The sequence below is a fragment of the Annulohypoxylon truncatum genome (genome assembly GCF_022578515.1).
Source record: "Annulohypoxylon truncatum strain CBS 140777 unplaced genomic scaffold F4807scaffold_9, whole genome shotgun sequence".
Classification (NCBI taxonomy): domain Eukaryota; kingdom Fungi; phylum Ascomycota; class Sordariomycetes; order Xylariales; family Hypoxylaceae; genus Annulohypoxylon; species Annulohypoxylon truncatum.
Window position 1 is genome coordinate 832,937 of NW_025953795.1, and position 20,547 is coordinate 853,483.

The following is a 20,547-nucleotide window of genomic DNA, read 5'->3' on the forward strand; positions in this document are numbered from 1 at the left end:
TTTCTAAAACGATATTGCATCGTAGCCTCCTTCCCCCCTATTCCCATATCGCGAGAAAAATAACTGTCCATGGCCGCAATACTAACAAGAAAGAAAATTAGCACCTCTTAATACCCAAACGCATCCTCCATACTCTGCTATCACCTAACCCCACCTGAACGAGTCTCTAAATTTCAATCTCGCGAGGGCCCTTCCTATACCCCTCTCACCCTTAGGCACCGACCCCTATCCTCATCAAAAAGCCGACGTTACGGTAGGAAGCCCGACACTCACGCGGCTGCTCATGCCCGGGTCCTCGCTCCACCACGACCACGTGCTACTAGTAGCCGTGGTCCTCCACGGCGACCCGGTGTCCGACGTGGCGCTGATGATGGGCATGGTGGCGGGCGCGGTCACGAGCGTGCCGTCCCGCATCGTGGTGGTCAGTCCGATCGTCGACAGCTCCGGGTTCACCTCGCTGTATTGGGTTACGGTGTACGCGTGCCCGTCGCTGTACAGCGTCGCCGTCGTCACGCCGCTGTGGATGTCGCCGCGCGCGACGCGCGGCCCCGCGGTGTTGGTCGGGCTGAGCGGGTGCGGGATCACGCCGGTGCTGGCGCTGGTCGAGTTGGATGATGGTGTCTTGGCTGTGGTGCTGTGGAGCGGGAGTGGTGTGTGCCGGGTTATGCGGCTGGTGCTGAAGGTGGGGATGGGGATTAGGGGAGTTGAGATGTTGAGAATGGTGGGCGTGATGGTCAGGCTTGGGATCGTTGGGATGATGGCCGCGTACAGGGGGGAGCCGGCGCAGGTGGTAGCGGCGAGGGCGAGGAGGAATGGTAAGAGTTGAGAGGGCCACATTGCGACGATTTCTTAGTATGAGGACTTAAAAAGGGGTTATTTTGATTATAGGAGAGAGCGAGAATGAAAGTTCTCGAGATTTCGTCCCAAGGAAGTCTGCGCTGCGTGTTTATATGTTAATCAGTTTCAGGCTTGTTGATGGAACATGGTACTCCTCGCCCCAATCCCTCATCATTGACAGCAGCTCGACCTCTCGGATCGAAGCCCGCTGACATGAGTGCTGAGACAAGAAGATCATCGTCAGTGGTTGCTTTCCTGACATAAGTAGTGGCACTGGAAATACACATGTAGCAAGAAAGCCTGCCTGTAGGCCGCTTTTTGGTGTAGTGCAATCTTGAGGGGAAGCACAAGGTGGCATAACGGTCTGAGTCAACTCATGTACCTCGGACCATTAGGATTAACTGCCTGACAAGGTATGGGGCTTCAAGTGTTTGCTATGTATGGTATTAATCGCAAGATCTTGCCGATGTCCAATATTTCATGACTAATGATTAACGAATCGAAAATGTGCCGTCATTGTGTCCAGCTCCGTACTCCAGGCAGGCTCTGCGTATCACCACGATACCCAAGTACGAAGTCAGCCTGCGTCCATGCTACATAAGAGTTGGAGCCTTGATTTGATCTATAGAAGAGTTGTGCTCTTCCATTGCGGCTGAAGGAGTAGCGGATAGAATCTAATAGAGAGAGGCGGTCTAAAGGAGGACGTCTCGAGCCCCTTATCGGTAGTACTCATCCTCGTGTCTCGTTACTACTGAATCCTAGTGAGGCTCAGATCAAGTAGGCTGGTTTCGTTGAGTTATCTACAACATGAAATTAGTTGCTATAGAGTAACCAGACACCGGAAATATGGTGTGATTCTACCAAATCGTCCTACTCGCATCCTGGCAATTGCGATAGCCCGATCACCCACACCTGCATAAGCCCTCATGGCGGAATCATTGCGGTGTATGACGGATGATCCGATGTGGTGATAATTCAGCAGACAGAAGATGTGACTTGCATATGTAAGGGCATCAAGCAGGCGTAACGTTCCTAATGCAGAATCCAAGAATTCAGGTCATACCGTCCTATGCGGCTCTCTAGATCTCGATATAACTAACTCATCCTGTCCGATTGATTGTGAGACGTGATACACATAAACCTATTAAATGTCTAGATACTAACAGGGCAGTTATTCAACCGCAGTAGGCAACACCACCAGAGCATCGTCTCCACACCATACCGCTGTGTATCATAGAATCATTATGAATTAACTATTTTGAACAGCATTGCTTAATCTAGGTCATCATTAGATCCCAGTAAGTTCTTTCCGATTGATTCCGGTGTAAGAGGTTTCGCATGTGAACTCGTCGCGGCGGTCGATTGAGAGAAAGCACCAGGTAGATGCGAAAAGTATATACAATGAACTTCGAACCAAATGCACCTCCTTATGTACACGTGTTATATGCTCTTCCATGTCGTCGTGCAAAACGTAAAATAAGTATAAATGCCGTGGTATCTTCTCTAATCATGAGTAAGGGTATTCTCCATTTTAGAGTGGGATATCATACGCTGGGTATTGTAGACAGTCGATCAACCTTCTATATGTGGTGAGGAAGTTGATATGCATTAATGACCGCCCCCCGATAGGATTAAAAAGGTGGGTGATGTTGTGATGACGACGACGATTGTGATGGTGGGAAAGGCCTGGCCGTTGTTAACCAAGGTGATGTTAAAGACACTTTGACGTTTCGATCGAATTCGCCTTCGAGCTCCATCCTTCTCCTTATTTCTTCTTCTGAATCCACATGGGAGTGGTTCGAAGAAGAGAAGGCTGTAGGCCCTGCCCCGATCGTCCTGCCATCCGTGTCTTGAAATAATGTTCCCTCGAGCTCCATCCTCCTTCTCGTCCTTGCGTCTAAAGTCTTGTATGCCGTACCCTCCATCTCTCCATGAGGGACCGTCTGAGCATACATATGTTTATCGAAGGTTTGGGCTGGTAGACACGGAGTCGAGACGTCCCAAACATCTCCTTCGTAGGGTTGGTGGTATTGGTATCTTTCGGGCGGATTGGGCGTTTCTCGAGGCTCGGGTGTGTAAGTCGCGAATGCTTGTGCGCTCGTATTCATATCCTTGCCACTACTGTTTATGAAGTGAGCAATATGGGCTTCTGCCGGTCGTTGCCGAGCTGCCTTCCGCGCCCTAAACATCATGAATAGACCAGCACCTAAAGCAGCAAGCCCTGTGACTCCAAAGAATGAGCCAAGTCCAATCCCCACTGCGGCGCTTGATGAAATCCCACCGCCATTGGTAGCATCACAGCTAGCAGTGTTTGTCGCAATATAGTTTGCCAATGCATCCGATACCGAAGCATCGCAACTCTCCGTATCGTTATTTGCAGGAGAGTTTGTGGGTGTAGCAAATGTCCAGCCATTCACGGGGATCGCTGCGATATTCGTGGCTTGTGTGGCTGTCGAACTGGTAACCTTCCAATTGGCATCTTTCTGAGCAAACGTGATTATATCCCCCTTCTTAACGTCTGATGTACATTGGCCGGTGTTGCCCGGACCCAAAACGCTTACAAAGTCATAATTCCTACGGGTAAATTGTTAACACAAGGTTCTCAGGTCTCCTAGACGAGTCGTCGACGCACAATGGACAGCAAGCCACGAAAGTGCTCGAAGCATCTTTGGCGGACGCCGTGGCAGTATAATAATCCTGAGGGCAAGTAACAGGTCCTATACTAAGTATTGTTTCCTTAATGGGTCCAAACCGATCCTGCAACCACCATGTTGTCACCGGTTTGGGAAGACATGTGGCGTCTGTTCGAACTGAGATTCCATATCCCGGGTCCCAAGCCGCGATTGTGTCTGTAACATATTGCCAAAAGTATTCGTCGCAGCCGGCTTGATGAGGATATGCAGTTGAAATCGGGATCCAGGAAGTAACGGTGCCTGTATTCGTCTCTGGAAGCCGATTCATTGTCGGTCACGACGGGAAGAAAAACGCGGTCATCACAAAAGGCCAGAAGGCGAACAGAAGGAGAATGCTCAGATCTGGAAGCTACCGGCGCGGGTGGGCCGTGACGAGTTTACATAGTAGCATAATATGAGGAACTGCTGGGGGCCAGATCCTTTCTCGATCTACTCTAGACCATGAGACGCCGGGGATTGGGATTGGCCGATTCTATTTCTGTCGAATTTCTAAACCTTGTCGGAAGAGCCTTACTAGAGTGGGCCCGTAGGGGGTATCGCTACACTAGGCGGGCTGAGCTGAGAGAGGCGAAGGATCTACACTAGAACCAAGCAAATGAAGAAGCTGGCCAAGGCGCTTGTCCATAAATACCACGGGAACTCGCGAACTTTGTGTAATATTTAAATATTTAAATAAATGGTGGACGCCGAAAATAATATGGCTCTTCCTCATGTAGAATTCTTTGAACGGTCCATAACCGGTTATTAGTCGGAGTGTCGACCTCGATCCGACCGCACTTGTTATGTCTTCGAGTCCGCAATCTCACGACTACGGCGCATAGAATTCTGTGTTTCGCATTTTCCTTCAACCACTTGCGGAATTCCAAAATACCAAGTGCTCGACCATGATGACGAGCACTTGCAACAAAGCTCGCGGAGTTGGCAAGGCGCGGTTAATATATTCTTTATTGACCGCCCGCATAGGTCAGCAGCTGGAGGCGTCCTAGAGTTGACCTATCTTTGCAAAATATGGGGTGTTGGGGGCCGCAGTGAAACACACCGGTCAGTCCTTAGTATGCCAAGACCCCTTAAGCTAGAAATGAAATGGCCGAAGGTCGATTCAGCTTTGCACAGTCAGCAAATATCAAGCGTTTTAGACATCTGTAAAAGGTAGGTACCCGTAGGTAAGAAAGGTAAGAATCACGACAAAAATAAGCGCGGCAATAGGGCTGAATTTAAGTTGGGGTTGCCCGCTCAATGGTGGGCGCCGCGGGTGTGGCTTGAGCCTAGGTAGCGGTTGAAGTTCTAGGGACAAACCCGCCGTCATGATAGGTACCTCGGTACACTCCGCGTCTTAGATACAGTAAGGTTACCCCTGAATTGTTTGACCCGTGCATCCCTTCTTATTTCTTACTCCTTCAATAACTCACCTTAAATCGTTGAAATAGACATCTCGCGAGCCTCATCACGTATATATTACATTGACAACTTCGGGGATAGATCCTCATTTTGTTATCTCTGACATAAGTATCATAGGTGGGATGATTGGTAATCATATCCCACTCTCCCTATCTGGCCTCTCATTTAGCACCTTGTTAAGTAATCAGAACAAGGATCACATTTAGTATACTTCCGTCGCTGTAGACATTCTTTTCCGCGAAGTGAGGGCTTAGTCCGATATATACTACTATCTCCGGACAGCAGTCAGTACAAGTAGATAAGAGCTATTCGAAAAGCTTGAACGATGACACCCTAATGCAGGTAACCTTACGCTACCTACGCAAACGGCTCGATGCGACTATCAATTACCGATATTGGAACTCGATTGCTTCGTAGTCTTTTCCTCATTGGCTGATATCACACTATCTATCGGAGGTCTCAGATATCCCTTGGTCCTAGTATCGATGGCGTCGGAAGCAGAGATAACCAGGCCATACGTCGGCTTCAGTTTTGGCTGATAGTATTTCTGGAAACCTTTGGCTGAACATGTGTGGATGTCTCAGATGTCTATCGGAGTAATCTCTTGTACATGACTGGCCTACATCGCACGTCTAATTTATATTAACAATACTTGCCTTACGGTATAAGTCTGCCTTGACGCGAGCGACAATCTGCAGAATGGCCGCCGTTGTCGTATCAGGGGCTCCGGACGAGAAAGTCGATATCAAATCGTCTCCTACTAGAACTGGGTCGGAGAGTGTATCCATCAACGAAGCCGTCCTTGAGAGCCAGGAAGTCTTCAAGAGAACTGAGGATGGCGTTGACTTCCGTAATGTTAGTTGGCCCTTTGCCGCAGTTATCTTCCTGAAGACTATCTTCGCAACAGGTGTATTGTCAAGGCAAGTTAAGAAAATCCCCAAGATCTCGTTCCTGTTTTATCTTGAATCCTATTGCTTTGCCATTAGCTTTGAAATTAACCTATTACAGTATGTTATTATCCTTTGCCTACAAGATTCCTCATAGAACGGAATATATTCTAAGGCACATGTGATGACAACGTCTCCGAATGATTCTAATAAAGTGTAGTCCCGTCGGCTATGTATACTTTAGGGGCTCTCGGCGGCGCTTTGTCAGTTGTAGGATGGTCTTGCATGAATACTTGTGAGTATTCCAGCCTGCTGTACGATGATATCCACTAAGCGTTGCAGACACGGCCGTCATACAAGGAGACTTCAAGACGCGGCATCCTGAATGTCATAGTAGGTCACTCCAAAATGGGATGTCAGATCCTACAGCTAATGCGCAGGGTATATAGCTTTAGCCGACATGGGCTACAAAGTCGGCGGTGTCTGGCTCAAGGAGCTTATTGGCGCATTGTACCTGATCGCATTTGTTCTGTGTGCTGGGACGGGGATCATTGGACTGTCGACAGCTTTTAACGCACTTTCAGACCATGCGGCCTGTACTGTTTGGTGGGCATTCTTGTCGACCGTTATCATCACAATTGCCGCCTCGATCCGGACTTTGCGCAATATCGGCTGGCTAACCTGGGCGGGTTTCCTCTCAATCTTTCTTGCTGTATTCATCGTTGTCATCGGTGTTACGACAGTCGATCGACCAGCAGCGGCACCGCAATCAGGCCCGTTCGACCTAGGCTATCACGTTATCGCATACCCAGCCTTCGCAGAAGGGATGACAGCCACGACTACGATATTCGTTTCGAGCGCGGGTACATCCGCTTTCCTGCCGGTCATATCCGAAATGCGGAACCCACGAGACTATAAGAAAGCTCTGTACATATGTATGGGCCTAGTGCTCTGTATGTATCTTTCATTCTCTTTAGTCGTGTATCGGTGGACCGGTCAGTGGGTTGCGAATCCGTCGTTGGGGAGTGCTGGTGGAACCATAAAGAAAGTTTCTTATGGAATCGGTTTGGTCGGTTTGGCTGTAAGCGGGTGCGTGTACCAGCATGTGGCCGCTAAATACCTATTCGTCCGAATCCTGCGGAATACTAGACATCTACAATCGAATACCGCTATTCATTGGGTAACATGGCTCGGCTGCTCCATTGGCCTCGGTGCTGTCGCTTTCGTCCTCGCCGAATCGATAGCGATATTCAACTACCTACTCTCCTTAGTAGGTTCGATCTGTTTCGCTCCGATGGCCATCTCAATCCCGGGGGTATTGTGGTTGTTCGATTTCTCGTATTATCGTACCGGAAGTCTTTGGCAGAGATTACAATACTTTTTCCACTGGTTCCTCATTGTCTTGGGTTTATTCATCACTGTTGGTGGAACGTAAGTGATGCCCCCTGAGCACCTCAGGTATGCTAAATACTAATGCCTTTCTCAGGTACTCAACCATCCTTGCAATCAAGGATGCGTACGCAACTGGTCTTATAGGTTCAGCGTTTAGCTGTGCAGATAACTCTAATAGCGGCCACTGAACATAAAGTAATGTACATGGAATGCGGTTACGATACGGTTGAGATTATTCTGGGAACAAACACATACCTACCTATCCCTTCCAATGAATTAATATTATAAAGTGTCTTGAGAAGATACCTAGATAAGAAGACTTGCGAATTGATTGCCTAGCATGTATAATTCATTGCCCCTTAAATAGCAAACCCTTATTTCCTAGGACCTAGACAGATATTGCTTGCTAATTAAGTCCTACCAAAGCCCGCCTATCATGTCCACCCTGCCTGCCATGGCGTCCAGTCCTGTCAAAACATCTCATGAGATAATACATCGGCCTCCGTTTCGACCATGTCTATGCCTTGATCTCGAGCCACCAGAGTCACGAGCCTCCCTTTCAGCTATCTCGCCGTTCCAATCGATCCATTCCCTCTCCCAGGGCCCTCTGTTCGGATCATATGGATCATCCAGGTCCAACATTGTCTTGTACGTCGGCACCTGTAGATAGTCGATACCCATAAACCTTCTGTACCTTTCTGAGCACCGTGGGGGAATGCTTGCTCGGGCGCATGTAGGTCCGATGTTGATGTCAAATGGCTTGAATCTAAAGAGAATTAAACGAGGATCTAAACCACGCCAGCGCTCATAATCTTCGGCTCTATGGAAGAACATCTGGGTATATTTGTTGATGATCCTCGACATCTCTTCCTCGACCAAATCCCAATTGTCCCGTCCGAGAGTAAGCTGAGATTTATCGACTTTGGAGAAGTCGATTGTGATGACGGGCACCCTCATGTCCAATTGGGCTGTTTCCCACAGTCTTTTATCTTGGGACATAAGGCCTTGCGGATCGACCTTGGCCCAAAAAAGGTGATAAGGGACCTGGCCGGCGCCAAGTCGAATGAACTTGATCTTTAGCCCAGAACAATTTCCTAAGATACCGTGAATCATACTGGCGACTTCATTCTGTAGTTCCTTTATCGGCGCTGGGGTCCCCATGATGGATTTATGATATGTGTTCAAAGAATGGCCGGCTTAGTAGACAATACTGTTGTGGGTTTATGTAGGCAGGCACCTATTGGTAGTTTTCTAACTCAGAGCCTTGGTCGAGACAGAAAACGGTTCAGATATAAAGAGAAATAAAATTGAAGTCTTCCAGTATTTTACATGACATGTAAATATATGATTCATTGTATTTTCGCCTGTGCCTACGCTTGTGATTTTGCGGTGATTGGTAGCCCATGACGTGTACCTCTAACTCATGGGGACTTCACTCGATGGGGATGATTGGAACAATGAAATGTTGTTATTGAGATAATGAGAAGTATCTCGCATCCATCAACTTGTATTCTCTAGGAACTAGAAAGAAACTATAATCATATGACTAAGAGCTTTGCATCTGAATATCTGGTACAACTCATAAAATACCAACTCAGGACTTCCTAGATCGAATATGAACCCTCACCTAAGCATGTGTAACTGCCCCCAGTAAGTAGAAGTCACAGTGGAAGGTATCATACTGTTACTTTGGACAGAATTAAGAAGGCCTAAGTTGTAAATATCCTAATCTCGCCTTGTTTACATCCATACCGAGACCCTTAATTTTGTTGGGAAAGATCTGACTACAATCCAGTACATCCAAACACGATGGATTGTCATTAGCAGGTTCTCTGTTCGACCCTTAAAGGGGAGTATAGGTAGGAATTATCCATAGTCTACGAACGGATGGTTGGCGTAAGATTCGCTCAGAGAACACAATATTCCAGGGGTTGCATAATTTTGTCATAAGAAATTATCGGTTACAAGTTTCGAAAACATCCCTGGCCTTTTTCTTATATATATCTTAAAGGAGGTATGGCAATAATCCTCCGAAGCAAGAATTGAAAATATCAGCTAGCCCGTTTATTGACAAAAAGCATCCATGGTTTTTAGAAGATAACAATAATCCTCCAACCGCGGTAAATAATAGAGACGTGTCTGTGGTCCCAGAGCTCGCCTTGCCTGTTACTCGATCGTTACCCACAGAAGGCCTACCGATCCATACTATTAGCCCCTGAAGCTACAACTCTAAACATAAATTAAACTGTCAACACTTACAATGTTGAATAATGAAAGCCCCCAACACCCATGGATGCATTCCTACAAGAAATTTAGCAAAGTCCGTTTTACTCGCCACTCGGATAACTATTTAGGAGTTTCATACGTGAAGTTTACAGTCCAATTTGGTATCTCCATTCCAACAATGTGCCGTATCGCCTTCGTGACAATTCCATGCCGTGACAGTGGCCGCAAAGGAAGCAGCAAGGAACAGAGTAGCGGATACCTTCATCTTGGGTGGTAGGTATATACGTATATTGGGAATGAGTGATAGTGAGTTAAATAAGAGATTGTTGTAGATGGCTAAGTGTTTGCGTGGCTGGAAAGTGTAAAAGTGCAGATAGTCAAAGATATAAATACCTACCTACCTTCCACGTTTTCTTTTCCGAAGAACCTTTGACACAAGGCTTGGAGCTAATAGAGCTACCGGCCGAGTATTGAACCCCGGGATCCCTGAGCAATCATGCAATATTGCCGACGGGATCTAAGCAAGCCCTACGTACGAACATTGAACCTGAAAACCCCTCGTCAAGGCTAAATTAAAGCTTTTGAATAGAAATCCGAATGCATTGCAACAAATTGCCATCAATAACAATAACCTAAGTCATACGGCACCTACTTCATTAATACCGTTTGTATCTCCTAGCTAACACAAACCATGTAAACGAGATCCGGAAGCAAACATACGATTTAGTATGATATGTTTAATCAGATTCGAATATTAATCGTTACGGGGTATGGCTACTATTAGAGAAAACAGAACGGTGATATGTATAACAAACCTTCGTGAGCAAGTACTAAGATACCTTCACCCAATAATAATGATGGAAGCACAACTCACAAGCAATCTTCGGAACATGATGTTTTCTGTTAACTAGGATTCTATATTCACTTCTAATTTTGCATAACAGGCTTCGACAAAACCTTGGGGCCGAAATTTTACAATGGGTATGACGAGTTATGTTTGAGACTCATATAATACCTACTTTTGGTTGGATGATGGGTCTTTTTCTAAGAAGCGATTCCGAACTCTACTACCTTCCTTGAGGCAGGCAGGATAGCTCCGAGTGTGTACCACACGACGGGCCGCGCTCTAGTTACCGGCCCGTTCGTCCATACGCACGCTTATTGCGAACAAGGTGTTCAAGGTAATCAACGAAGATATTCATGATGTAGAAGATATATATGAGGTACGTACCTGCCCCTATTCATGATTACCGTTATGAACATTATCATCATTTTTAGTTATGCATCTTGCTAGTAGTTGCTCAAAAAGCAGTAGATAGGAGATGGCGGCTGTATAAATGCAAGTAAGAGAGTATGTGGCTCGGCAGTTGGGTATCCGCCTACTCAGGTCCCGTGCGGCTCAGCAAACCCGTATCAGGAAACCAATAGGTCGCAAACCAAGGATGGCCATGTGTTGGTATGGACTATAACTTGTGGAGCTGGGAAACTTCATATTCCTTAGTCTGTTAGTGTAGATAGTACCCATTCAAATGAAGAGTAAATTTTGGCGGAACTGTTCTGGTTTATGTTGGCGAAATGGAGCTCAAGCAGGTAAAAAATTCTGTCGAGCTCGTTGGTTGCGCTGCCTTAGATTTACCTAGATTAGCAGGTGTTGGTTGGATTTCACTGTTGCGATGTAGGCTCATCACTCATCTAAAATGATAGACCTGCGGCTTATGGAGGCGCAGCAAGGGGCTCATCAAAGACACTAGGATATATATATCTATATAAGAACCTGCTCACCCTTGGTATCGAGGGGTATGTCTGCGGTGTGGGTTCGCAATAGACAAAGGTATGGTTCAGTTGGTGGCGTTAATGCCTCTTTGAACATCTTCATCCATACCAACATTGGTGATTATTTCCGGTCGCGTCAGCGTCAGCACAAATACGTAAATCTCGAATATTAATTAGCAACTGGTTACTTACCCTTACTTCTCTATATGGATACACTCCGCAAACACGCGAACAAACCAATTCCTAGTTTCGATCGCGATTGATGGCTGCCGCAAGATTGTCGATGCTCGATAGAGCGCAAACTTTCCCTCGCATCAACAAACCAACCGCCAGGAACCGGTCCGAGGCATGGATGACTGCGGATGTCAGCCCGTATTCTCGGGTGGAGCAGAAACGAGTTTGCTATCCGACCCTAGAGCCGTGGTGCTCGCGGGATGGAGAACGGAGTTTGGGCAAAGAACATGCGGACACATTCAAAGGCTTGAAAGCAAAGGATAGCTTTCTGGGATTGGGGACGAAAATGAGAGAGAGGTGGTCGGTCAAGTTCGAGGGAGCTCATAGGCGGGTAAGCGGTTCTGATACGGCTGAAGTGCCGACGATTATGGTAGTGACTTGGGATGAGAACGATCGAGATTATGGAGTTGAAGATGAAGAATTGTGGACGCAAGCATGCAAAGATATGGTGACCTTTTTGAGAGATAATGGCGCTGCTTATTTTGGAGTCGAGATCATTTATTGGGATAAGCTGGATTACCAAGTTGTGTCTTGACTTGATATGACCGTTGATATGAAGCTATTCACATGTTTTTAAAGGGGTCGGTGGAACGTGGGGTCAAGGCATTAGCAAACCAGTACCAGACTTGTTATCTTAATAACTTCATCCGAGCAAGGGACGGACAATAATACACAAGTACGGCCCGGACCGGGAATTTCTACCCAGCTACAAGCCCCCGTCGCCGATCTCGGCACTAATCCGGATCTGGACCGAAGAAATTATTAATTATCAAAATTTGATAAGTCAGATCTCGTCGACGTCACCATCTTTCTTTCCATCTTTCCGCCAATGTAGCACTTAAGAATGGCGACCGACCAGAAGCAGAAGCCGGCGGAGGTCAAGAACTACAAGGGGTTCGTGGCCGGCGTCTTCTCTGGAATTGCCAAGCTTTCGGGTTAGTCCTCTTCCATCATCTCACATACTACACATCTTCCGTGTCAGCAATAATGTGTGATGTTGATATCGCTAACATGACTTCCAGTCGGCCACCCCTTCGACACAATAAAGGTGCGTCTCCAAACAACCGACCCCTCGCGCTTTAACGGGCCGCTACAATGCGTCGTGCAAACGATCCGTAATGAAGGCGTACGCGGTTTATATAAAGGCGCCACGCCGCCGCTCGTGGGGTGGATGTTCATGGACAGCATCATGCTCGGCTCCCTGACCGTGTACCGGCGGCTTCTCGCGGAGCACATCTTCTACCGGCACTTGACGCCTCATTCCCCCTCCCTCCCTTCTAATATAAAGCCCGAAACCGAGGGTCCTATCGCCGCGACCTCGCACGCAGCTGCTCACCTGCCGTCATACGGCCACGGCATCGCAGGCATACTGGCGGGGAGCACGGTGAGCTTCATCGCCGCGCCGGTCGAGCACATCAAAGCACGCCTTCAGATCCAGTACTCGGCCAAGAAATCCGAGCGGCTGTACTCGGGGCCCGTGGACTGCGTGCGCAAGATCTACGGCGCGCACGGGATCGCGGGGGTGTATAAGGGATTATGCGCAACGCTGCTGTTTCGATCCTTTTTCTTTTTCTGGTGGGGTTCTTACGACATTCTCTCTCGCATAATGAGAGACCGGACAAGTCTCAGCGCGCCGGCGATCAATTTCTGGGCGGGTGGGCTGAGCGCTCAGGTCTTCTGGATGACGAGTTATCCGAGCGATGTTGTGAAGCAACGTATTATGACGGACCCTATGGGTGGGAAACTCAATGATGGTACGCCGAGGTTCAAGAACTGGTGGGAGGCGGCGCAAGCCGTATATAGAGAGGGCGGTGCTAAGGGCTACTGGCGAGGTTTTTTGCCGTGTTTCTTGAGAGCGTTCCCTGCCAACGCTATGGCTCTGGTGGCATTCGAAGGCGTTATGAGGGCATTACCTTAGGATATTAGATACCCTTTAATACTATAGGTACCAGCATGAAAATACGTAGAAAGACAATAGATATTGCAAGATACGGATCACCGAGGAAAAATAAAAGTTAACTCCTTGCACTGGCGAATTTTATTCCTGGGAATCCAAGTCTATCTGTGATAGCATAGAAGTGCCTGTCCTACGCCGAGTCCATGCACTACCGCCAGTTTTTCCCCATCCATCATGATTGCATGGTCGCTTAGTCTTCGTCGTCGTCGGCCTCATCGTTGACGACATTGAAGAACTTGAGCTCGTAGACTCCCTTGGAAGTGGAGACGACACGGAGCCAGTCACGAAGCTGCATCTTCTTGAGGAACTTCTTGGTCCTGTACACAACGAGTGTTAGAATTCTAGAATTTGGCTAGATATTATTCGGATATACTTACAAGTACTTGAGGTATCGGCCGGAGAGCTCATTGTGGGCAATGATCTCGATCTTGCCCTCGCCAGCCTGTTGGATAACGATGGTCTCGCCAAGGTTGCCAGTGCGACCGTCAACCTTGATCTTGTCCTGAAGGAACTTCTCGAAGGCAGCGGTGTCGAAGATCTTGTCGCTGGCGGGCTGCTGGGCGTTGATGACGAACTGATGCGCCTATGAGCATTTCATACGCCTCAATTGAAGGGGTGGTTGGGGGAGGACTTACCTTCTTCGTCGTCTTGGCCTGCTTGCCGGATTTCTTCTACATGATGGAGAAATTGACCTTAGCCTACTACTTCACGCCATGATCTCGCCGAGTACCAGAGAGACTGGGCCAGCAGCAAAGCGGTGTCAGGTAATACATACGGTTTGAGGTGCCATTTCTAAAGATTTATATTCTAGACGCAAAGAAGTCGAATCCTGCGCTCAAAGATTGAGATGGTTGACGGTTGAATGTTGCTTGCGAGAAAAAGCGTTGTCGATGGAATGTGAGAAAGAAAAGTTCGCGGAATTTTAGTGTTAACTTTTTGGTGTATCGAAAACGATGTGGGGCTGATAGGGCAAGCTAGAATGACAGCTGAAGTGGTCTGTGCTTTGAAGACAAGCACAGTGCTGATATACGTAAACATACTATAGATCTACTGTATCCTGATCGGGACCCGCGCATGGCCGTGGCTGCCAAACTAAGGGCATGTGGAAGCCTCGGCTGGTTGAACAACCCCTGTAATTCGGTCCCTGTATGTCTTAAGTGCTTCACTATATTCACGTAATACACGCCCATGGATGTACACGGTAACACGTCCGATAGTAGCTACTTACCTTGGAAACTGGGAATGTTCTTTCTTGAATCCGTAGCAACCAATGACTGAAAAACAAATCTGTAAAGCTAAATCTGCCATTGCAGCTTCTAGGAAGAGCTTATAGACGATTCATATTCCTCTCCTCATCTTCTAGCGCTTACTCCATGATTCTTCACTGTTACACTTGAAGCCTTGTGTGTTTGACTTACATCAAACCCCATATTTACAATCATGACGTCTGATATCAAGATTCCCGCCTTCGAGACAACGCCAATTGACAGCATTGCTTCAATTGCTGCCAAAGCTCGAGAGTCCTTCCAATCTCAGAAGACGAAGGACCTCGAATGGAGACTTGTACAGCTTCGAAAGCTATACTGGGGTCTTACCGACTATACCCCCAAGCTCCAGGCCGCCTTGAAAAAGGACATTGGCAAGCCGTCTCACGATGCCGTTCTATCTGAAATTCACCATTGTATCCAAGAGTTGAATATGTTTTTCAAGAAGTTGAAGGACTGGGTAAAGGACGATAGGAGCATTGAGTATGATTTGACCTTCACGGCCGTGAAGCCACGCATCAGAAAGGAGCCTCTTGGCACTGTCCTCATTATCGGCCCTTACAATTTTCCCCTGATGCTGAACATTGCACCTCTCATTGGTGCTATTGGGGCGGGATGCACTGCTGTGATTAAGCCTTCTGAGAACGCCCCAGCGACTGCTATGGTCATGAAGGAGATGGTCGAGAATTATCTCGATCCAACATCCTTCTTCGTCGTCAACGGAACCGTACCCGAGACCACCGCCCTACTTAATGAAAAGTGGGACAAGATTTTTTACACCGGAAACAGCACTGTCGCGAGAATCATCGCGAAGAAGGCAGCCGAGACACTTACGCCAGTCGTTCTCGAGCTCGGAGGTCGAAATCCTTCGTTCATCTCTAAATCTACCGATCTAGCATTGGCTGCAAGGCGTCTCCTTTGGGGCAAGACTATCAATGCCGGCCAAGTCTGTTTATCACAAAACTATGTGGCTGTCCAGAGAGATGTAGTCGAGGACTTCATCAAGTATCTCAAAGCAACCTACAAGGAATTCTACCCTGATGGAGCGCAGGCAAGCCCTGATTATGCACGCATCGTCAACGAGCGGCACTTCGACCGCATCAAGAACATGATCGACACTACCAATGGTAAGGTCGTTCTAGGCGGAGAGACGGATAGATCTGATCTCTACATCTCGCCGACTGTTATCCTCGTGGATTCTACCGATGACCCTGCGATGAAGGACGAATCTTTTGGTCCCGTGTGGTCTATTATCCCCTATGATACTTTGGACGACGCCATCAAGATCATGCACAGAGTTGATCCTACACCCCTATCGCTCACCACGTTCGGATCGAAGGCCGAGAACGAAAGGAGTAAGTTCTTAAAACCCTCTTATAAGCTGAATTCATGCTAATAACATCGCAGTTCTCAACGAAGTAACCTCCGGCGGCGCCACCATCAACGACGCCTGGTTCCATGGGGCCATCGCCACGATACCCTTTGGCGGCGTCGGCGAATCCGGCACAGGCTCGTACCACGGGCGCGCGGGTTTTGACTGCTTCACGCACCGACGCACCGTGGTTGAGGTGCCGAGTTGGATGGATAAGCTCCTGCGGGTGCGATATGCGCCTTTCTCGCCGTCCGACTTCAAACGGCATATATGGATGACCAGCGCTAAGCCCAACTTCGACCGCGACGGCCGCCCCATAACCGGCCTTCGCTACTGGGTCTGGCTCATCCTTGGGCTTGGTGGCCCTTCTGCCAAAGGTGCGTTGCTGCGTTGGGTCGTCCTCCTCGCCTCCGCCTACGCCGCTTTCTCCCACTATCGGGGTTCGAGTTTGATGTTCGGTTTGGCTGACTGGTGAAAAGATGACGGACCTCGAGCTAAGCTCTAATCCTACTTCCATTAGGTCCGGATTAATACCTTGGTATTTTGTTGTTCATGTACGATACTGTCCACGCGAGACGAAGTGTTCTCGCACGTTCTCGTTGAATTGCATTTGATGGGTTTAATATTGGCTTCACTACATGTTGTTTTCAAGGCAAGCTCGGATAGAGAAGGGCATGAGTGAGGCCGGGGCATAGTGAGAATGATGTTTTAATAAGTGGTCTGTCCATGCAATGAATTGTTCTGATTCCAAACGAGACTCCGTCGATGTGCAAAGTAAATGGTATCTTGCTCTTTATTCGAAATGAATCTGCTGGCTAGGGGTTTGAAGACGTGGATTAGTCCCCTTTCCTTAGGTTATCTTGCATTGAACCTTCTAGCGTAGGGGGTTATGTCTTTCTCACCGACACTTATGTTGTAGACCGTCCCTACCGACCCGTAAGCGTATCAGCCAGTCTCTTGCCCCTCTCGCCCCCAAGATATAATGTCTCCTCACCGTCGCCATCCGCCCTTGCCATCTCGACGGCTTCATGATACCCCGCAACTACCATCTCTTCATCGACACGCAAGCCGTGCTCGACCAGCGCATTCACCACGCCCCTCACCCGCGCGATCTCGCGCATCGTGGGCGCGGGTATCGCGTCGTTCTGGCTCGAGTACACGTTCAGGCCGATGCTCTCCTCGATGCGCGTGATACCCGGCCCCGTGCTCTCGGCCGCGGCCCCCTCGCCGTCGACGTGTTTGCTGATCCAGATGTACCCGTTCACGCCCAAGACGACGTCGACGCGGTCGCCGTCACCGCCGCCGCCCGCCGCGCGGCTCACGTCCAGGATGAAGGTCTGTCTTTTCGCGCGGACGACGCCGCCGCCGCCGCCAGTCCCACTAACGGCGACGAAGACGCCGTTGCGCAGCTTGCCGAAGCGCAGGCTGCGCGTGTGCAGCACGGCGCCGCCGTCGCCGTACAGCTGCTGCACCTCGGCGACGAGCAGATCGCCCTCCGAGAAGAAGGTGCGGATCTGCAGCTCGTCGGTCTCGGTGCGGCGCCGCTGGATCCCGCCGGGCAGGTTCACGGCGCTGAGGGGCAGCTGCGCGAGCAGAGAGGCGCCGACGTCGACGCGCCACCGCTTCGCTTGCACTTCGACGATGCGGCCGACGACCAGGTCGCCGATTTCTGGTGTGTAGCGCGCGCGCAGAGGGCGCACGGAGAGCAGTTTGTTGGTTTTGGAGAGGGTGCCGGCGACGGAGGATTTTATGGCGGGGGGGTCGGTCGTGGTATATGTGCCGTGGCCGCTGGGCGAGAGAAAGGTTATGTTAGCTTTTGATAACGCTACAGAAGTTTATGGGAGGGCAGAGGGTTGGGTTGGCTTACCGCATCCACTGCGGATCTTCTGTGATGATTTCGCCGGGGGTCACGATCGAGTCGTCGCCTATCCTTCGAGCTCGTTTGGCTGGGCGCATGGAGATGTCGCCCTGCAAATCTGCGCCGCCATCGGAATCCGAGTCGGAATCATAACTAGAGTCTCTAGGGCCGTGAACCGGGGCTGCCGCCGGTTGTAATATTGTGATTGGCATCTTGTCGGCGTTCGCATGTAGCGGGTTTAAGGTTGAAGAGGTGTTGGTGTACGTGATGTCGTTAGAAATATTTTTGTCGGTAGCTCACGCACCAACCCCTGCAATTCAGCGCTGTATCCCTGCAAACCCCAGAGCAAATGCGTGCCCCGCCATTTGTTGGTGCCTTCAGACCCACCTTCCTTCTATCGACGCGCTAATCCTACCAACTAACGTCAGAGATGCCAGCATTGGTAGGGGACATCGGCATGCTCTTTCCTCCTAGGCAGCTTAGCATGTGATTCATTCCATCCACTTGCACTCGTCAAGATACAAAAGTATTCAATATCAATACTACGGCCAAACCGTAATGTAAAACAGACGATGACACAGCCTCATTAAACTCATAAGCCCAAGTTGGCTAGGGGTTGAAGCTTTTTTAAAGCTTTACCAGTCGTTGCCTTACGTCATCGTGAAGTTAAACGACACGTGAACATATGGAACATCTGATATCTAGGAAACATCGCCAGAATCACAGGGATATTATGGACGACTATAACGTGGACGTATTCGTCAACCGCGATGATCCCATCCCCACCGTCGTGCTCGATGGCTCTACGCCAGCCAGACCGCGTACGCCTCCAACTCCGGCAGAGCACTCCGACAGCGAGACGCCGTCGGTACGTACGGGTCTCCGGGGCCGTTTCTCAGCTTTCAAGGAGAAAGCTAAGATCCAGGACCAACTGGTCGAGAAGCTATTATCGCAAGTGGTACCCCTCGACGACGCTCATATCCCACAGGATGAGCCCGCCCCAAAAGGCGGTAGTCCGGGCGTGGTGCGTCCCAACTTCAACCTGACCACCATGTCCAACAACTTCCGCCGCTTCAACGCCCGGATCGGCGTTGTCTTCGTTTTCCAAGCCCGAGCAATCCGGGTACTGTCATGGAAGAAACCTACGCACACCCTATCCTTCCTCGCCGTATACACCTTAGTTTGCCTAGACCCGTATCTCCTACCCCTCCTTCCCCTAACCATCATACTCATCGCCATCCTGATCCCCAACTTCGTCGCCCGCCACCCGGCCGCCGAGTTCAGCCTGTCGAGCGAGCAGGCCATCGGCTACTCGCCGCACGGGCCCCCGCTCGCCCCCGCCATCACCGTCAAGCCCGTCAAGGAACTGAGCAGGGATTTCTTCCACAACATGCGGGACCTGCAGAACAGCATGGAGGACTTCAGCCAGCTCCACGACGCCGTCATACGGCTGGTGGTGCCGCGGACCAACTTCAGCGACGAGGCCCTCAGCAGCGCCCTCTTCGTCGTCCTCTTCGCCGCCTGCCTGTTCATCAGCATCGCGTCCAACATCCTGCCGTGGCGCTTCATATTCCTGGCCCTGGGCTGGGCGGCCACGTGCTCGGGCCACCCGGCCGTCCAGCGCCAGCTCCAGACCGCCCACGAGAAGCACATACACCCGCAGGAGGAGAAAGCCAGGGGGTTCGTCGAGAAGTGGGTCGAGCGCGACGTGATCCTCGACGACGCGCCGGAGACGCGCGAGGTGGAAATCTTCGAGCTGCAGCGGCTGTCGGGCGCGGCCGCGGGCGAGTGGGAGCCCTGGCTCTTCAGCGCGTCGCCGTACGACCCGCTCTCGGCGGCGCGGGTCGCGGGCGACCGGCCAACGGGGACGCGCTTCTTCGAGGACGTGCTGCCGCCGCGCGGCTGGGAGTGGAGCGAGAAGAAGTGGGCGCTCGACCTGTGGAGCCGCGAGTGGGTGGAGGAGCGCATCATCACGGGCGTCGAGGTCGAGACCGAGGGCGAGAGGTGGGTCTACGACATCTACGACGAGCGGGCCGCCAACAGGGTCGGCGTCGTCGAGCAGCCGGCCCCGATCCCGGATAGCAAGGGGAAGGAGAGGGTCAGGACGCCGCCGAAGCCCAGCTGGGAAGAGGGCGAAGACGGGGATGGCAGGAGGGGCGATTGGAGGAGGAGAAGGTGGGTTAGGTTGGTTAAGAGGAAGAATATTCCTGAGGCGGCGGCGTGAGGACGGATGAAAGTGAACGAAGTGGATGAATTGGGTATTGGATAATATATATTTATACGTATGGCATAATGCGATTTTACTGATTGGTGCAAGGTAGATGTGAGAGGGGCCCTGTCCAACTTGAGCCCGTATGTTCCATGCTAACTGTTTATTCGTATAGAATTGTGAGCTTAGCTGGGGGTTGTGTGCCTGTCCCTTACTTAGGGAATATGAAGCCATTAATTTGATATGCACCTCAATATTTGCGAAGTCCTTACCCAGAAAAGGGGTGCCCGGGGTGGGTATCATAGGATACTTCCCGTTTAATAAAGAGCTTTACAAGTATACATGGTATCAAGTCACGAGAGGAAAATACATTATATGAGGTAGATAGGTATCTATTAAAATGACATCTAAATAAGATAAAGGGAAGTTGTATCCCATCTGTTACG

At 49.8% G+C, this 20,547-nt stretch overlaps 10 protein-coding genes across 10 annotated transcripts; 5 read left to right on the forward strand and 5 right to left on the reverse strand.

Annotated features, from left to right (window-relative positions):
- Position 1: 1 nt before the first annotated feature.
- Positions 2-1,303, reverse strand: F4807DRAFT_398201 (uncharacterized protein). The gene has a single exon (XM_047995975.1). It carries the CDS (start codon positions 835-837, stop codon positions 235-237), a length of 603 nt encoding a protein of 200 aa, XP_047856198.1. The 5' UTR covers positions 838-1,303; the 3' UTR covers positions 2-234.
- A 1,165-nt stretch (positions 1,304-2,468) lies between these two features.
- On the reverse strand, positions 2,469-3,798 carry F4807DRAFT_458574 (uncharacterized protein; the record flags this gene model as incomplete). The annotated part of the gene is made up of 2 exons (XM_048001231.1): positions 2,469-3,411; positions 3,470-3,798. 2 exons carry the CDS (start codon positions 3,796-3,798, stop codon positions 2,469-2,471), a joined length of 1,272 nt encoding a protein of 423 aa, XP_047856199.1.
- A 1,829-nt stretch (positions 3,799-5,627) lies between these two features.
- F4807DRAFT_450836 (amino acid transporter) lies at positions 5,628-7,395 on the forward strand (the record flags this gene model as incomplete). Its single annotated transcript, XM_048000168.1, has 5 exons — positions 5,628-5,835; positions 6,036-6,110; positions 6,158-6,208; positions 6,265-7,246; positions 7,302-7,395. 5 exons carry the CDS (start codon positions 5,628-5,630, stop codon positions 7,393-7,395), a joined length of 1,410 nt encoding a protein of 469 aa, XP_047856200.1.
- Positions 7,298-8,527, reverse strand: F4807DRAFT_398422 (uncharacterized protein). The gene has a single exon (XM_047995977.1). The coding sequence runs from the start codon at positions 8,366-8,368 to the stop codon at positions 7,688-7,690; it is 681 nt and encodes a 226-aa protein (XP_047856201.1). The 5' UTR covers positions 8,369-8,527; the 3' UTR covers positions 7,298-7,687.
- A 2,941-nt stretch (positions 8,528-11,468) lies between these two features.
- Positions 11,469-11,975, forward strand: F4807DRAFT_458577 (uncharacterized protein; the record flags this gene model as incomplete). The annotated part of the gene is made up of 1 exon (XM_048001232.1): positions 11,469-11,975. The coding sequence occupies one exon, from the start codon at positions 11,469-11,471 to the stop codon at positions 11,973-11,975; it is 507 nt and encodes a 168-aa protein (XP_047856202.1).
- Positions 11,976-12,258: 283 nt separating this feature from the next.
- Positions 12,259-13,474, forward strand: F4807DRAFT_418694 (mitochondrial carrier). The gene is made up of 2 exons (XM_047997341.1): positions 12,259-12,375; positions 12,463-13,474. The coding sequence occupies exons 1-2, from the start codon at positions 12,285-12,287 to the stop codon at positions 13,356-13,358; spliced, it is 987 nt and encodes a 328-aa protein (XP_047856203.1). The 5' UTR covers positions 12,259-12,284; the 3' UTR covers positions 13,359-13,474.
- On the reverse strand, positions 13,460-14,357 carry F4807DRAFT_418697 (ribosomal protein L22e). The gene is made up of 4 exons (XM_047997342.1): positions 14,173-14,357; positions 14,033-14,068; positions 13,775-13,971; positions 13,460-13,714 (listed from the first exon to the last, which is right to left on the reverse strand). Exons 1-4 carry the CDS (start codon positions 14,185-14,187, stop codon positions 13,588-13,590), a joined length of 375 nt encoding a protein of 124 aa, XP_047856204.1. The 5' UTR covers positions 14,188-14,357; the 3' UTR covers positions 13,460-13,587.
- Positions 14,358-14,749: 392 nt separating this feature from the next.
- F4807DRAFT_398555 (aldehyde dehydrogenase) lies at positions 14,750-16,530 on the forward strand. Its single transcript, XM_047995978.1, has 2 exons — positions 14,750-16,017; positions 16,070-16,530. Exons 1-2 carry the CDS (start codon positions 14,838-14,840, stop codon positions 16,507-16,509), a joined length of 1,620 nt encoding a protein of 539 aa, XP_047856205.1. The 5' UTR covers positions 14,750-14,837; the 3' UTR covers positions 16,510-16,530.
- Positions 16,531-16,960: 430 nt separating this feature from the next.
- F4807DRAFT_458581 (uncharacterized protein) lies at positions 16,961-18,104 on the reverse strand (the record flags this gene model as incomplete). Its single annotated transcript, XM_048001233.1, has 2 exons — positions 16,961-17,822; positions 17,902-18,104. 2 exons carry the CDS (start codon positions 18,102-18,104, stop codon positions 16,961-16,963), a joined length of 1,065 nt encoding a protein of 354 aa, XP_047856206.1.
- A 220-nt stretch (positions 18,105-18,324) lies between these two features.
- On the forward strand, positions 18,325-20,545 carry F4807DRAFT_418702 (Pex24p-domain-containing protein). Its single transcript, XM_047997343.1, has 2 exons — positions 18,325-20,215; positions 20,277-20,545. The coding sequence occupies exon 1, from the start codon at positions 18,578-18,580 to the stop codon at positions 20,114-20,116; it is 1,539 nt and encodes a 512-aa protein (XP_047856207.1). The 5' UTR covers positions 18,325-18,577; the 3' UTR covers positions 20,117-20,215; positions 20,277-20,545.
- Positions 20,546-20,547: the final 2 nt, after the last annotated feature.

Coding starts and splice junctions, on each gene's coding strand:
- F4807DRAFT_398201 (XM_047995975.1), bottom strand. CDS start 837: ATGTGGCCCTCTCAACTCTTACCATTCCTCCTCGCCCTCGCCGCTACC.
- F4807DRAFT_398422 (XM_047995977.1), bottom strand. CDS start 8,368: ATGGGGACCCCAGCGCCGATAAAGGAACTACAGAATGAAGTCGCCAGT.
- F4807DRAFT_418694 (XM_047997341.1), top strand. CDS start 12,285: ATGGCGACCGACCAGAAGCAGAAGCCGGCGGAGGTCAAGAACTACAAG. Junction 12,376..12,462: donor TGGAATTGCCAAGCTTTCGG/GTTAGTCCTCTT, acceptor CATGACTTCCAG/TCGGCCACCCCTTCGACACA.
- F4807DRAFT_418697 (XM_047997342.1), bottom strand. Junction 13,972..14,032: donor AGGCCAAGACGACGAAGAAG/GTAAGTCCTCCC, acceptor TAGGCGCATCAG/TTCGTCATCAACGCCCAGCA. Junction 13,715..13,774: donor GGCCGATACCTCAAGTACTT/GTAAGTATATCC, acceptor CGTTGTGTACAG/GACCAAGAAGTTCCTCAAGA.
- F4807DRAFT_398555 (XM_047995978.1), top strand. CDS start 14,838: ATGACGTCTGATATCAAGATTCCCGCCTTCGAGACAACGCCAATTGAC. Junction 16,018..16,069: donor GAAGGCCGAGAACGAAAGGA/GTAAGTTCTTAA, acceptor ATAACATCGCAG/TTCTCAACGAAGTAACCTCC.
- F4807DRAFT_418702 (XM_047997343.1), top strand. CDS start 18,578: ATGGAACATCTGATATCTAGGAAACATCGCCAGAATCACAGGGATATT.